Source organism: Talpa europaea (assembly GCF_964194135.1).
Source record: "Talpa europaea genome assembly, chromosome: 6".
NCBI lineage: Eukaryota > Metazoa > Chordata > Mammalia > Eulipotyphla > Talpidae > Talpa > Talpa europaea.
The window spans coordinates 16995896-17010602 of NC_140072.1; the positions used below are offsets into that span (position 1 = coordinate 16995896).

The window sequence follows — 14707 nt, forward strand, 5'->3', positions numbered from 1 at the left end:
CAGAAAATTAACATTTCTAAGTTAGCAATTTTTTAATAGTGTACTTTGTAAAACTGCCATCACTTTTAGGCATCCTGACCTTTAGGAAGCTATTCTGAAGTTCTTAATCCTTTAAGTTTGCTTTTTTTTAGTAGAATATAAAAATACTCTGAAATACTCTAAGATTTTTGTATTGCATAACATTCTGGGCCACAGCTTTATGTTGATACCAATAAATAGATCAAAAACTAGACAGCTTCTTAAACTACACAAATTTTTTGATGGATCAAACATTTATTCTGTTGAGAGTTCAATTTCTAATGTACTAACAACTTGTTTGGTTTAGACATGTAGGACATATAAGGTCACCTTTATGGTATTCAAGCACTTAATTTCTTTATCAGAGACTTATGGTAGTTCTGTGACTAAAGATTAAATGCATCATTTTGAAATTTGAATTTGGGCAGATTTATGTAGAGTAAAATATTTTTTTTTTTTAATATCTTTCAGAATCATGGCGTCATGGAAAGGAATTTACTTTATACTCACCCTGTTTTGGGCAAGCTTTTTTGGAAGCATTTTCATGCTGGGTCCCTTTCTACCTTTGATATTTGTAAACCCATCTTGGTATCGTTGGATCACCAACCACCTGGTGGCAACCTGGCTCACGTTTCCTGTGGTAAGTTACGTACCAACGAAGGAGACTGTACCAAAATGCCCATCCCATTGATTTTGTTAGAAGAAACATGTAAGTCCTTGTTGTATATAACCAGGTGTATTAGCATTTAAAGGGGGAAATTTAAAAAAAAAACTAGACAGGTATAAAATAATGCATGTGTTTGAAATCTATTTTAGGGCTGTATTCCAAAAATCGAGCAAAATGCACAGACCTAAAGTTATATATACATTGAAGTTTTTTATCATTTTGCATTTCTATTTTTTACAAAACAATGAAAAAAATTAAGATTCAGATAACTTTTTTAAATAAATTTATGTCATTAATTAAACACATCCTCTTCCATAGGGTCAAGACTGGTCACTGCCTCTTTTTTGACCCACTTTGTTGTAAAACGTGGGAAGGAGGAAGTCCAATAGAGCCAGTGCTTTCTTTTGGGAGTAGTGAATTACAAGGTGCATATCTCTCTTGCTTATCCCATTGGTGAGAATCTAAAAGCTATAATAGAATTGGAGAATTGTAGTCTTGCCTTTTTTTTTTTTTTTTTTTTGGTCTGGACAGCCATGTCTAAATAAGATCTATTAAAGAAAAGCTGGGTTTTACTAGACAAATTCTACCATAACTGGTTCTACTGTTATTATTAATAGCGTCATCAGTATTTCTGTAGAATTACATTATATGCTGTTAACATATAGCTTCTGTTACATGCACTAGGATGGGTGAGGAAGATAGAAGGAATTTTTTAAACACAGGGTTCTTCCCATCCCTCCCCTCTCCACACACACACTTTGTGTGATTAGTCCTATGCTGAGTATGATTCTTGTATTTAAAACAACATGCAAAACACTCACTTTATCTCATGGTCGGCAGAAAACATCTGGTCCAACATTCAGAAATAAACTGGGTGAGCTGGGCTTATTGAGAGTGTGCTGGTCTTTTATGAGAAAGCTTCCTAGAAAATTTCGAGGTTAATTTCAGCTATTTTTTACTTTTGCCTTATTTATCTTACTTGAGAACTTAGGCAAGATTCAGCCATCACTGAAGTACTGAAATGTTATATATTTGGGGAAAAAAAAAAAGGCTGCAACCCAGCACTTTAACTCACTGACTTGCTTACTGCTAACAGCATGTCCAACAAAGATTCTTTCAGTAAGAAATTTATAGAAATTGAATCCCTCATAGTTGGGTTACAGATCATTGATTTTCTAGTTATAAGATAGCGAATATCTCTTTTCACAGAAATGGAGAAAAACTCTCAAAGTTTCTTTCATAACCTTTTATTTCATATTTTTAACAAGGAGCTAAAGGGGCCATTTTGAAGCAAATAAATTAAAACTCCTTATGAAAAGAAATGATCTTTTTTCCCCAATAGATATAGTTTATTGTAATCAACCCCCAAATCATTTTTCACCAAAAAATAAAGTAGGGCAAATGCATTTAGACTAATTATTGCTTCACAAAGTAATCTTTTGTAAGTTTCTCTTGTGCATTAAGATGATTTCATTGACAAGAGTTTTCTTACTACATTCAGGAGCACATTTTCTGTGTTAAATGATATATATACCACAGTGAAAATGTTTGCAAGAGGTCACCTAGTCTAACCTACCCGTGTGGGCAAAAATTCTTTGATAATTTATGAAGTTTCAGTCTCCCTTGGAAAATTTCTATAAAGGGAAGTGCATGTCTGTTTATTTCACTTTTGGATGTTTTTTCTACATCATCAGTATTGTTAGGGTCAAAGTTTGTTTGCATATGTCCAAAGCAGTTAAGGTGTTAGCACTGACTCTGTAATACATTGGACATAAAACATTCCTAACATCTTTTCTATAACTACTAATTCCTTTTAACCTGTTTTTTTTTTTTCCCTTGGTTCTATTTATTATGTTTTTGAAGCATATAACTACCAAACCAGTCAAATAACAGAATACTGTCAGCTTTGCAGCAAGCTACGCCACCTTATTTGGTAGAAGTAGTCACTAATCAAAATTGGAAATCACTATGTATTTACCCCTAAAATAGGTTACTGTCTGGTATTAGAAAGATTACTTAAATTTACTTAAATTACTTGATTTAAATAACTTAGAGGCTAAAATCTGTTCAGAATTCCAGTCTGTAATATACTTTGTTTTCATATATTATTAGAAAATTAATTAAATAAATCAAGCATATATTTGAGCATTTTCTATGTCCCAGGCATGGTTAAAGGTACTGGAACACTTCAGTAAAAATGGCTATTACATTTTTTTACATAGTGTTACATAGATACATGTCTTGGTTTGTGAAATGATATAAATAAAAAACTTGACTTTGTATTCCCACAGCCCTATGCCCAGTGTTAAATTTCTTGACTATCTTTTCTATTAGAAGAAACTAACAATCTCATGTATCTATAGCTATAAAAATGTATAGATTGGAATCTTGTTCTATACCTTTTGTACTTCTTATAACTTGAAGATTTCAATGATTGTTAACATTTTTTTTTAATTAGAAAACTGTCAGGAACTTAAATTAGTAGAACTAAAGGTATATACAATACCTTTATGTTCTCATCCTTCTATATTAATTTTTTCCTTATTTATGATAGAAACAAGACTCATGAGAAACATGCTTTTGACTTATTTGTTGAAAGAGATTTATTTATAGGACATAATGAAATTTACATCTGGGAAATTAAAACTTTAAATTGTTGTGTATCTATATTGTTTTTTCCTAGGCATTGCTGGAAACCATGTTTGGTGTAAAAGTGATTATAACAGGTGATGCTTTTGTTCCTGGAGAAAGAAGTGTCATTATTATGAATCATCGGACAAGAATGGACTGGATGTTCCTGTGGAATTGTCTGATGAGATATAGCTACCTCAGATTGGAAAAAATTTGCCTGAAAGCCAGTCTTAAAAGTGTTCCTGGATTTGGTAAGTTATCCACAAATTATTTTAAGTTCATTTTATGTGTTACGTATCTACCCTACAACTGCAGATTAACTAAACTCCTTAACTATTAAAATCATTCCCATATTTCTTCACCAAAAAATACTCACCATTTTTTTTTTTTTCTTGGTGGATCATAGTAGATTATTTTGATCTATTTTTGAAACACCTCATGTTGAAAGAGAAATTGTCTTCAAGGACGTAGATACGGTTTTAGACAGATCAACACTTGAAGGATATGAGTAAATAATTTAGTAATTGTTTTTTAGTACATGTCATGCTCGTCGTAAGTTTAGGCCAGAAACTGGCCTGTGTAAATAAAGGTACTTGAAATGAACTGATTGATTCACATTCATCTAATAATTAATTATACTAGTTGCTAGTTTTTCTGGACATTCCTAGTTCAGATCCCTTTTTAACAAAAACTTTTCATTGTGCTTGTATACTGTAAAATCTATAGAAATGCTTATTTTCTATGGTTAGGAATGCAACATGTTTATTGCTTGGTGGTATAGAGGTAGGTCTATTTTAACATTACCTCTTAAAACTTAATTGCTTCCCCTTCACACCCTATCCCCTACCTCCCCCCCATCCTTTAATGTGAAGTTGGGAATAGACTAAAAATATTAAATTATTTGCTTTTGGATATATGAAAAAAAGATTTTGGAAACTTTGTAGTGAACAAGTGGAAAGTAAATTAGCAAGACAAAAGTGTGAGCAACAATAAAGAAAACACAGATCATGTTTACAAACGAAAGGATTGACTTTGGAATTTGCAGGAGGAAATTAAAGGAAGGGACAAGAACAGATAAATTTACATCCTATTTTAGAGTACATTAGACTTGTTGATAAGATGGCATGACTTCTGTATTTATAATTATTTTCAAATAAATGTTTGCTTATTAGATGTTTGGAATATATCTGGTCCATTTATAGTTCATTTACATATGACTAAAGGAAACAGATATTTTATATTTGTTGAGTCAGGTTGGAGAAGGAGTGGGAGTTTAGAATTGGGAAGTTCTTTTTCTAAAACATAAACATAACCGACATATAACAGGCTAGGAAAGAAATTATTAAGAATGTTTAGGTTGTAGGTATAGTTCTGAAGATGTTGGATGGACAAGATCCTTAAGTCATTGCTTCCTTTAGGAACACTAAGAACAGGTGTCTTGAGGGAGCAATCACATCTGGAATGGAGCCCACACATCTCTGGACAGTTAATTTATAACAAAGAAGCCAAGAGTATAATACACTGGAGGAAGGAAAATCTGTTAAAAAATGGGGTTGCAAAAACTGGACAGCCATATGCAAAAGAATGGAGATAGATCACCATCTCACACCTTTGACAAAAATTAACTCTAAATGGCTTAAAGACATGGAAACCATGGAATATATTGAAAACATAGGCAAAACACTCTACAGTGCTGTCTTCAGTGAAGTTTTTATGAATTCTTCTCCCATGGCAAAAGAAACAAAAGTAAATAGAAATAAATGTGACTACATCAAACTGTAACGCTTATGTACAGTCTAAGACACTATCAGTAAAACAAAAAGATATCCAACTGAACAGGAGAAAATATTTGCACACCATACATCTGAACAAGGGCTAATATTAATATCCAAGACGTGTAAAGATCTCATACAACTCAACGAGAAAACAAATAACGCAGTCAAAAAAATGGGCAGAAGTGCTCAATAGACACTTCCTCAAAGAAGACATACATATGACTGTGAAAAACTGTCTATCATCACTTATCATCAGGGAGATACAAATCAAAACCACAGTGAGATACCATCTCACTCCAGTGAGAATAACCTGTATCAAAAAATCAGAAACAGCAAATGTCAGGGAGAATATGGAGAAAAAGAAACTCTACACCATTGGTAGGAAAGTAGACTGGTTCAGGCCTATGGAAAACAGTATGAAGGTTTCTCATAATAGTAAAAATAGATCCACTGTATGAGCCAGTAATTCCACCCCTTGGCATTTATTCAAAGGATGAAAAAACACTAATTCAAAGGGATATCTGCACTCCTATTTTCTCTTTATAGTGGCCAGGTTATAGAAATAACCCAACTGCCCAATGACGGATGACCGGATTAAGGAGATGAGGTACATATACACAATGGAATACTATTCAGCTATTAAAAAAAAAAAAAGATGAACTGCCTCTTGAAACAACATGGATGAACTTGGAGTGGGTTATGCTCAGTGAAATAAGCCAGAGGGAGAAAGACAAATATCAAACCCATTTCATTCCTGTGTAATAAAGGGAAACTAATCAAAGGAACTAAGAAAATTAAACCAAAACAAAATCTAAAAATGACTGTAGAATTGCAGCTGCTGGAGGGGGAGAGGTGATGAAAACAGGGTAGGGCCCCATGATATACCATAAAGGGGTATTGGTGCCCTGGGATGGGTGAAGTGGGATATGTCACGTGTATCTGAGGAGGGGCAAACTCTCCTCTGAATCGTATACCGTGGTAGAATCAATGGTACTTCAAAAAGTAGATAAAGAAGTGACTGCAAATTTATTTTAAATGCCTTTGGTGTTTTCATAAGCTCTTTCTTTTGAACCATCATGAATAAAACCACTTGGTTAAGACCTGAGCATACGCCTTCTTGGTACCCTATAGCAATAGTGATTACAGTCTGTGCTGTTATGAGTTATGAAAGTGCTGCCAAAACAGGCTCATATGTTAAGCAGAAAGATAATCCATTGTATGTGGTCAATTTTCAGTTTTAATATAAATATTAGTAAGGTACAAACTTAGGTAAACAACGAAGTTGTTGCTCAGTTTTTAAGAATTACTAAACTAACAGAAGCTACCTCATTTTTACCAACTGTCATTTATTTAAGCACAAAGAATGGATGTTTTTCTGTTGGAGGTATTTACAGTTTATAAGTCAGTTTACAATATCAAATTTTTCTCCTGTGGGAAGGAAATCTCTCCCTCTCAATTCCTCCTGCTTAAAACAAACATTCACTAAAACTAGAACCATTTTTAAGCCACAAATATCTTTTATTACATCCAATTCAGTGGACCTTTTTTTTTATTCAACACAATTTCATGCTTTTCCCCTGCTTCACAACTCCTAGGAAGACTAGTAATTTCTGAGTTAGAAAAGCCTCACCACAAGGTTTATGTCAGTAATATTCCACTCATGCCACATTCTTTGGTCAACCCAGGCATTTGCTTTCGTTACTTAATTTAGGTACTGCCTCCTCATCCAAACTAAAACTGCTTGGGCCTTCTTATAAAGAACGTAGCTCTCTGGATGACTCTTTGTACAGCAGGACTTCTAGTCAAGGATTCCAAGCTACTTAGGTATGTTGTAGTTGTTAGCTCTCACAGCAAACGTCCTTGTAGCCTAGGCTTAAGAAAATGATTTTCCTTTATGGCCTTCCTTTTGTATTTAATCATAGCAAATTTCACAGCAGCCGCTCTTTGTGTTGTTGCCCTGAATGCCTAAAGGGCAGAGATAATGTTTCACTAATTTTAACAATGAACCTCTGATACACACTTCCCATGACAGGGTGAAAATACTTGCTGTTGGCTTTCCCAACCTCCTATCAGCCAGTCTCACCAAAGAGACGTAACAGAGAGACTTTTAGGAGATTCTGGGAAGATTTCCTCCTTAGTAAAAGGAAAGAGGTTGGTGAAGGACAATGCTCTCTTCCTACTTTGGGGGTCAGTGTGAGAGCACATCATGCTGCAAGTGTTACAAACATCTTGTGTCTAAAAGTTTGCCAGAACAGGACAAGACAGCCTCATTTCAGAACCAGCCCTGGTGCCAGATTTCATGTGAGAGACACATCCAGATTGTTTCTGTGACTTTCAGATTGCTATTAGGTCATTATAGCCCAGAACATCCTGATAAAACTTGCTTTTCCCCCATTTCATCAACCTATAAAGTGAACTCTCCCATCAATTGATTTACTAATTTGATAAATTTTATTAAATGTTTTTCATGTATCAAGATTTTTATGAAAACTAAAATAAATGTAAAAGACAAAGTATATTAAACATTTTAGTTCTATTGCTAGAAGACACATGTGGATCTATTTTCAGATACATAACATAGATTAGTTGCTCCTTAACTGTTCCGCGAGTTGGAAAATAAGTCTTATATAGTTGTTGATTTTGTAGTTTCAGTTGCCAGAGTTGCTTTACTGAAATGAATTTTGATGCATTTTGTGTTTTGTTTTTAGTGCGAGAGAGAATTATTGGGAGCAAAGTGCAGTTCAGCAAAATCGATGTGCCAGGCAGTATACCAGGATTGAACTTCCTTCTAGGATTACATTGAGAAATAAGACATTTTGTAGGACTGCATAGAGGTCTAAGCAATTTAAATGAAGCTTTTGTTTTGAATGCATTAGCTGGCTTCTTATCAGAGCTCAAGCCCTAAACTGTGTGAAGTTGACAATATTTTACTGAAGTTAATACAATTGGTTGCCTAACTTGGATATCTCCTTGATGTGCTCCATATTTAATATCTCAGTCAGATTTGCATTGCTTCAGGCTGCTGGACATTCTTATGTAACATCGTAACTTTAGGTCTTTCAGTACCTTCATCTCTACTAAAAATTAAGTAGATTCTAAAAATTATCTAAAAGGAATACAGCAGGTGATTTTAGAAAAGAGAAGCAAAAGAAGTTAGGGGGAGCGTCAGGATTTAGTGTATGCTTTTAGTCAAGAAGCACAAATAAAATCTTTCAGTGATCACTTTGAGCCAACTTTGAAAAGGGTACTTTGCAATAATAGTAAAAAGATAGCACCCATGTATCTACTTTTTTAACCTTAATTTCTTTTTTTTTTTTTTTTAAGATTTATTTATTTATACAAGAACTGGGCGGGGCACAGGCCAGATGCCAGGGAGGGTGAGAGAATTCACCAGAGCCAGAGCGGGGAACAGAACAGGCAGAGTGACGAAATACACTGCTGAGGGGAGCAGTGGGTGCAGCAGGAGAGGTCTGCACGCCATGTGGGACATCGTCCAGGGGCCGGGGATCAAACCAGCACTGCGGAGGCTGCAGGCAGCTTACAGCCCAGCGCTCAACTGCTGCGCCACCAGGGGAGCCCTTCTAGTTCCTTTTCTTAAAGGATGGTATTGAAAACTAAGACGTGGGCACTGCTTGTGCTGTGTTTTAGTTTGTTGTTATTGCTTGTATCATGGATGGAATGACTTAAACAACACGTATCTTACAGTTCTGGAGTTCAGAAGTCTGATGTGGATCCTCATTTGGTTGAAATCAAGGCATAAACAGAACTGGTTCTTCTCTGTAGGGTATGTGTGGGACCTATTTCCTTGACTTTTTCAGTTTCTTTTGGATGCCCACATTCTTTGGCTCTTAGCACCCTTTTTCCATTATAAAAGCCAGTAGGGACTGGTCAAATTCTTTTCACACTGCATCACTCTTAACACTGAGTCTTTGGCTGCCTCTCCCTCCCTTCTACTTTTAGGACCTTTGTGATCAAATTGTGCCCATGAAGGCAGTCTAGGATAATCTTCTTAACTTAAATTGAGTTGATTACCAATTTTAATTCCTTCACATGTAACATATTCACAGAATTAGGATGAGGACATCTTTTGTGGGATACTTTATTCTGCTTTCCTCTTGCAAATTATACTTGCCTTTTCCAATTAAAGAGACAGAAATGTATTTAGCCTAGGAATTGGCTTTGCATAGGAATAGATATTTCAGATGGCAGCTCATCTAGGAAACTGATTAAATGGCAAATCTCACAGTTTGAAACATAGATTTTGGTCTCACAGTAGCATAAACTCCCAAATGTGATCATAACCAAGAGGCCTCATCCTGCCAACCAAAAGCCATCAATCTGTAGATGTTTCTTCAGTGTCAAGCATGAATTTATACTGTATGACCTGTTGTGAATTCTAGTGAAATTTGCAGTAAGGATGGTTTTAATTATTTTTCTCCATTTTGTTGTGTTACAAGTTTAAAATTAAATTTAGAATTAAGTTAACGTTAGAATATTTAATTGATTGATGACTTTTGATACTTTGATTTCTACCTTGTATTTTCAGCATAAGCACCTTTGAAATCGAATGGTAATTTTAGGTAGTTTTGTTAGGGGGAAGAGATGTCCTAAACCTAATTCCATACAGGCTTTGTGGACTCCATCCCCACCCCAGGCCAAAGCCAAAGACACTGGGAACTCCAAATCCCATCACCACCAAAGGGAAGGTGGCTGGGACCTGAGGGTGGGGTTAAGCAGCCAGGTTGGTATAAAGCCAGACATGTGGGCTTTGGAGGGGTCTCCCATTTTGGCTCTCCGCCAGCTTGCAGCGTCCGGCCAGCTCGGAGAGTGCTTTTTGGGTTTCCAGGTCGGCGGATCGGGGAGGACGCATTAAAGACTTTATTGCCCTATTTTTTCCCTGAGTTGTACATTTTCCTCTTTCCTTTTCCCTTGTAAATAAGCCTTTTATTAACCTTTTGTGTGTGCCTGTAGTAGAGTATTAATAAGTCCCTTTTAAGGGTGTGGGTGAGGACCCACAGCCAGGCAACCCATTCATTGTTGGGGCTGCCCTATAACAGCAGGAGTAGGGGGTGGAGTCCACAAAGCCTGTATGGAATTAGCTTTAGGACATCCTTTTCCCCCTAACAAGTAGACTTTTCAGCAGAAACCTTGCAGGTTAGAAAAGAATGGCATGATATATTCAGAGTGCTGAAAGGAAAAAAAAAAAACATTGAAATAAGAATTCTAAACCTGGTAAGGGTATCAGTCAGATTTGAAGGAGAGATCTAGAGTTTTCCAGACCAGCAAGAGCTACCACTAAATGGACATTGCAAGAAATGCTAAAGGGACTCATCTAAGCAGAAAAGAAAAATAAAAGCTAGAGTTCCAATTGCCTGTACAGCAGTGTGAAGATTTAAAGATGAGTAATAAAATTAACTAAGGCTACAATAAATAGTAAAGAGAATTATACAAGATGTAAAATGATATGTCAAAAATATGAAATATGGGGAACAGTGAAAAATGCAGTTTCCAAAAGTGTTCAGATTAAACAGATAAAAACTCAGTGCAGTCACCATATACATTAGATGTTATATCTGAACCTGACGGTAACCACAAAGCAAAAACCTATAGTAAAAACACAAAAAAAGGTGAAAAAAGCAACTAAACATACTACCAAGGAGAAAATGTCAGACTTTAAGGGAAGAGAAAAAAATGAAAAGAACAATACAATTAAAAATCAACTAGCAAAACTGCAATGGAAACATACATATGAATTATAATATTACATGTAAAAGCACTCAGCTTTCCAATCAAAAGACAGAGTGACTGAATTGTAAAAAAACAAGACCCAACTTTATACTATCTATAAGAGACTTAATGCAGGGATAAGGACACTCATAGACAGAAAGTGGAGGTATGGGAAAATATATTCCATTCAATGGAGATTTGCAAGAAAAGCCGATATGGCTATCAGACAAAGTAGACTTTTAAACAGAAAATATTAAAAAACAAAGGTGAATATTTTGTAATGATAAAGGGTTGTGCCTATCAGGAAGATGTAATAATCATCTCTCTCCGTATATATACACACACAAATACATATACATCCACATATGTATACACCCAACATAGGAACAAAATACATAAAACAAATGTTAGTGTATCTCAAGGGAGAAATTGACAGCAACACAGTGACAGTATGGGTTTTTACGCCCAACTTGTGTCAATTGGACAAAACCTCCAGGCCAAAAAGTAATAAGGAAAAAACATAGGCCTGAAAAGATGTAAAGAACAGTCCATTCTAAAGCAGAGCACATGGAACATGCCAGGACACAAAACAAACCTCAATAAATTTAACAACATCTAAATTATACCAAGAATCTTTTCAACCACAGTGATACGAGGTTAGAAATTAACTACTGAATGAAAACTGGAAAAACCACAAATAATTGAGTTAAACAGCATGATACTGAGCAATAATATTGGGTTGCTGAGAAAATCAAAGGAGATATCAGAAAGTAGCTGGAGAGGAATCAGATTGAAAATACCATATCTCAGAATTTTGGGGATGCGGCAAAAACAATATTAAGAGGGATGGTTATAGCATTACAGGCTTTTCTCAAGAGGCAAGATGTATCTCAAACTTTTTAACTTTGTAGGTAGGGGAACTAAGTAAAGAACAAATTAAGCCCTAATTTAGTAGGAAATAAAAATCATGAGCAGAAATAAGTGAAACAAAAAACAATGCAAATGTGCAATGAAATGAAGAGCTTAGAAAGAAATCATTCCTTTTGCCATACTCATTAAAAGATGAGACTTGGGCCTCCCTTGGTGGCGCAGCAGTGGAGCACTGGGTTGCAATGCTGCCTGCAGCCTCTGCAGCTCCAGTTCGATCCCTGGCCACTGGTGAGGGTCCCACAAAAAAAAAAAAAAAAAAAAAAGATGAGACTTAATTAAAATCAGGGATAAAAGGAGACATGATAGATACCACAGAAATACGAAAGGATCATAAGAGACTACTATAAAGCATCTCCATGTCAACAAATTGGACAGGTAGAAGAAATGTATAAATTCCTTAAGTCATATGACCTCCCACCACTGAGTCATGAAGAAATAGAAAATCTGAACAGACCAATCAAAAGAAATTGAAACCTTAATGAAACATCTACCAGGAAAAAAAGTCTAGGAACAGATGGCTTCACTGGTGAATTCTAGCCAACATTCAAAGATCTACTACCCATCCTTCACAAATTTGTACAAAAAAATAAAAAAGATGAGAACTCTTCTTAAATCCTTTTATGAGGCCAATATAATGCTGATACCAAAACCAAACAAGGACAACACACACAAAACAGAAAATTATAGGAAAATGGTGAACAGAAATGCAAAAATCCTCAAAATATTAGCAAGCTGAATTTGATAATTCATTAAAAAGATCATATACCATGATGGAGTGGGATTTATTCCAGGGCTGCTGTCTCCAAGAGACCCGTCTGAGCTGCAGAGATAATTACAGGCTCAAAGTTAAAGATCAGAAAACTTTTCTACTGTCAAATGGTACCTAAAAAAAAATCAGGGGACAGCCATGCTTATCAGATAAAATCAACCTTCAGCTAAAAATGTAACTATTAAGAGATCAATACATCAGGAGGACATAACATCCATCAATATATATGCTAAGCTCATGAAGAAATAGGGAGTTTTTAGGGAGAAAACTCATTTATAAATAGAACCATAAATGAAAGAGGAAAAATTACAACTGATACCAGAAATATGCATAAATACAGTGGATCATAAGAGTATTATGAACATCCTTATACCAATAAATCAGATAACATAGAAGAAATAGACAGTTGTTTAGATGCAAACAACCTTCCAAGTTGGAATCAGGAAGAAACTGAAAACATGAACCAATCAATTCCATGCAAGGAAATTGAAACAATAATCCAAAGTTTCCCCCAAAATAATCCAGATGGTTTCACTAGTGAATTCTCCCTGACCTTCAAAGATGAACTAACACCTGTCCTTCCAAACTCTTCAAAAAAATTGAGGGAGAAAAAGTGCTTCCAAAGACATTTTAGGAGGCTAACTTTGATACCAAAAACAAAAGACATAGAAAAAAGAAAGCCACAGACAATATCCTTGATGAAAACAGTTGTAAAACTCAACAAAAATCTTAGCAAACCAGGGCCGCCCTGGTGTTAAAGTCTCAGTGCTATCAAGCTATCAGCCACTGTAACATGAGTTAGATCTCTGGCCAGGGAGCTGACCCACATGGTGCAGCAGACCTCTTCTGTCTCCCCTCTGCTTCCCTCAGCAGCGTATTTCAGTAGATTGGCCTGTTCTGTTCCTGACTCTATCTCTGGTAAATCTTCTCACACGCCCCCCCACCCCCACCCCGTACCTCTGGCCTACACCCCAGTTCTTGTATGCATAAATAAATAAAATTAATCTTAAAAACAAAACCAAAATCTTAGCAAACCAAATTCAGCAGTGCATTAAAGTATCATATGTTATGATCAAGTGAGATTTATTCCAAGGATTCAAGGTTGCTTCAACATCTGTTATTCAAAAAAATGCGATCATATCAATAGATGCAGAAGAAACATTTGATAAGATTCAACATCCATTTATGACAAATTTCACAAAATGGGGATAGCAGGAACACACCTCAACATAACAAAGATCATATATGACAAACCCACAGCTCACATAAATGGTAAAAAACTGGAAGCTTTTCCTGTAAGATCAGGTAGAAGAGAACTATGTCCCTGGTACCACTACTATTCAACAAAGGATTGGAGGTTCTGAAGAGAGCAGTTAGGCAAGAGAAAGATACAAAAGGAATTGAGAAAGAAGTAGTAAATCTACCACTATTTGCATATCACATAATATTATGCAAAAGCAATTCTAAAGATGTCACTAAAGAATTATTAGAAACAATACTTCAGTGCAGTGAAGTGGCAGGCTACGAAATCAACTTACAAAAAGTGTGAGTAGAATTACATGTTAATTAATTTCTGGATTTATTTGTGTAAGTGTTGTTATGTGCAACTGCATACTTATTAAAAATATACGGTATTTTGTCATGATCTTTTATAGTTTATATTAAAATTGAATCTGTTCACTTTACCATTGATTTCTTATAGATTGCATTTCCTTGGTTACATCTAAAGGTGGTCATATTTTAGTTGATACACACTTTTTGTTTGACATTTTTTTACAACAATATGTTTTCATTCTGTAGGGATTTTAAAATGTATAGTTTAAATCAGTGATGTCTTGATCTTTTTCAGTCAATGGCACTGGTCTATTGAATATCCATGTAGAAAAAAGGACCTTTAACTACTACTTTATCTAGTATATAATAATTATTTCAGATGGGTTACAAACCAAAATGTGAAAGTTGAAACAGTAAAGCTTCTAGAAGAATACATGGAATAATGTCTCCATGACTTCGGACTAGGCAGAAATTTCTTAAATAGGACACAAGACACCAAGCACAAGTGAAAAGATTTATAAATTGGATTCCATTAATACGAGATGCTAGTATCATAATAAGACACCAATAAAGCAGAGAAAATTTAAGCTGCAGATTGAGAGAAGTATTTGTCAATTATATATGTGAAACCTAGAA

General features: G+C 35.2%; 1 protein-coding gene across 1 annotated transcript in view; it reads left to right on the top strand.

Moving 5' to 3' along the window:
* Positions 1–487: 487 nt before the first annotated feature.
* LCLAT1 (lysocardiolipin acyltransferase 1) overlaps positions 488–14707 on the top strand; it is a gene marked incomplete at its 3' end in the record, with an annotated part of 77012 nt that continues 62792 nt past the window's right edge. The window contains exons 1-2 of the mRNA XM_084234312.1: positions 488–658; positions 3369–3567. Of these exons, the coding sequence (XP_084090438.1) occupies positions 494–658; positions 3369–3567 (364 nt within the window). The 5' untranslated portion in view covers positions 488–493. The remainder of the gene's footprint in view (positions 659–3368; positions 3568–14707) is intronic.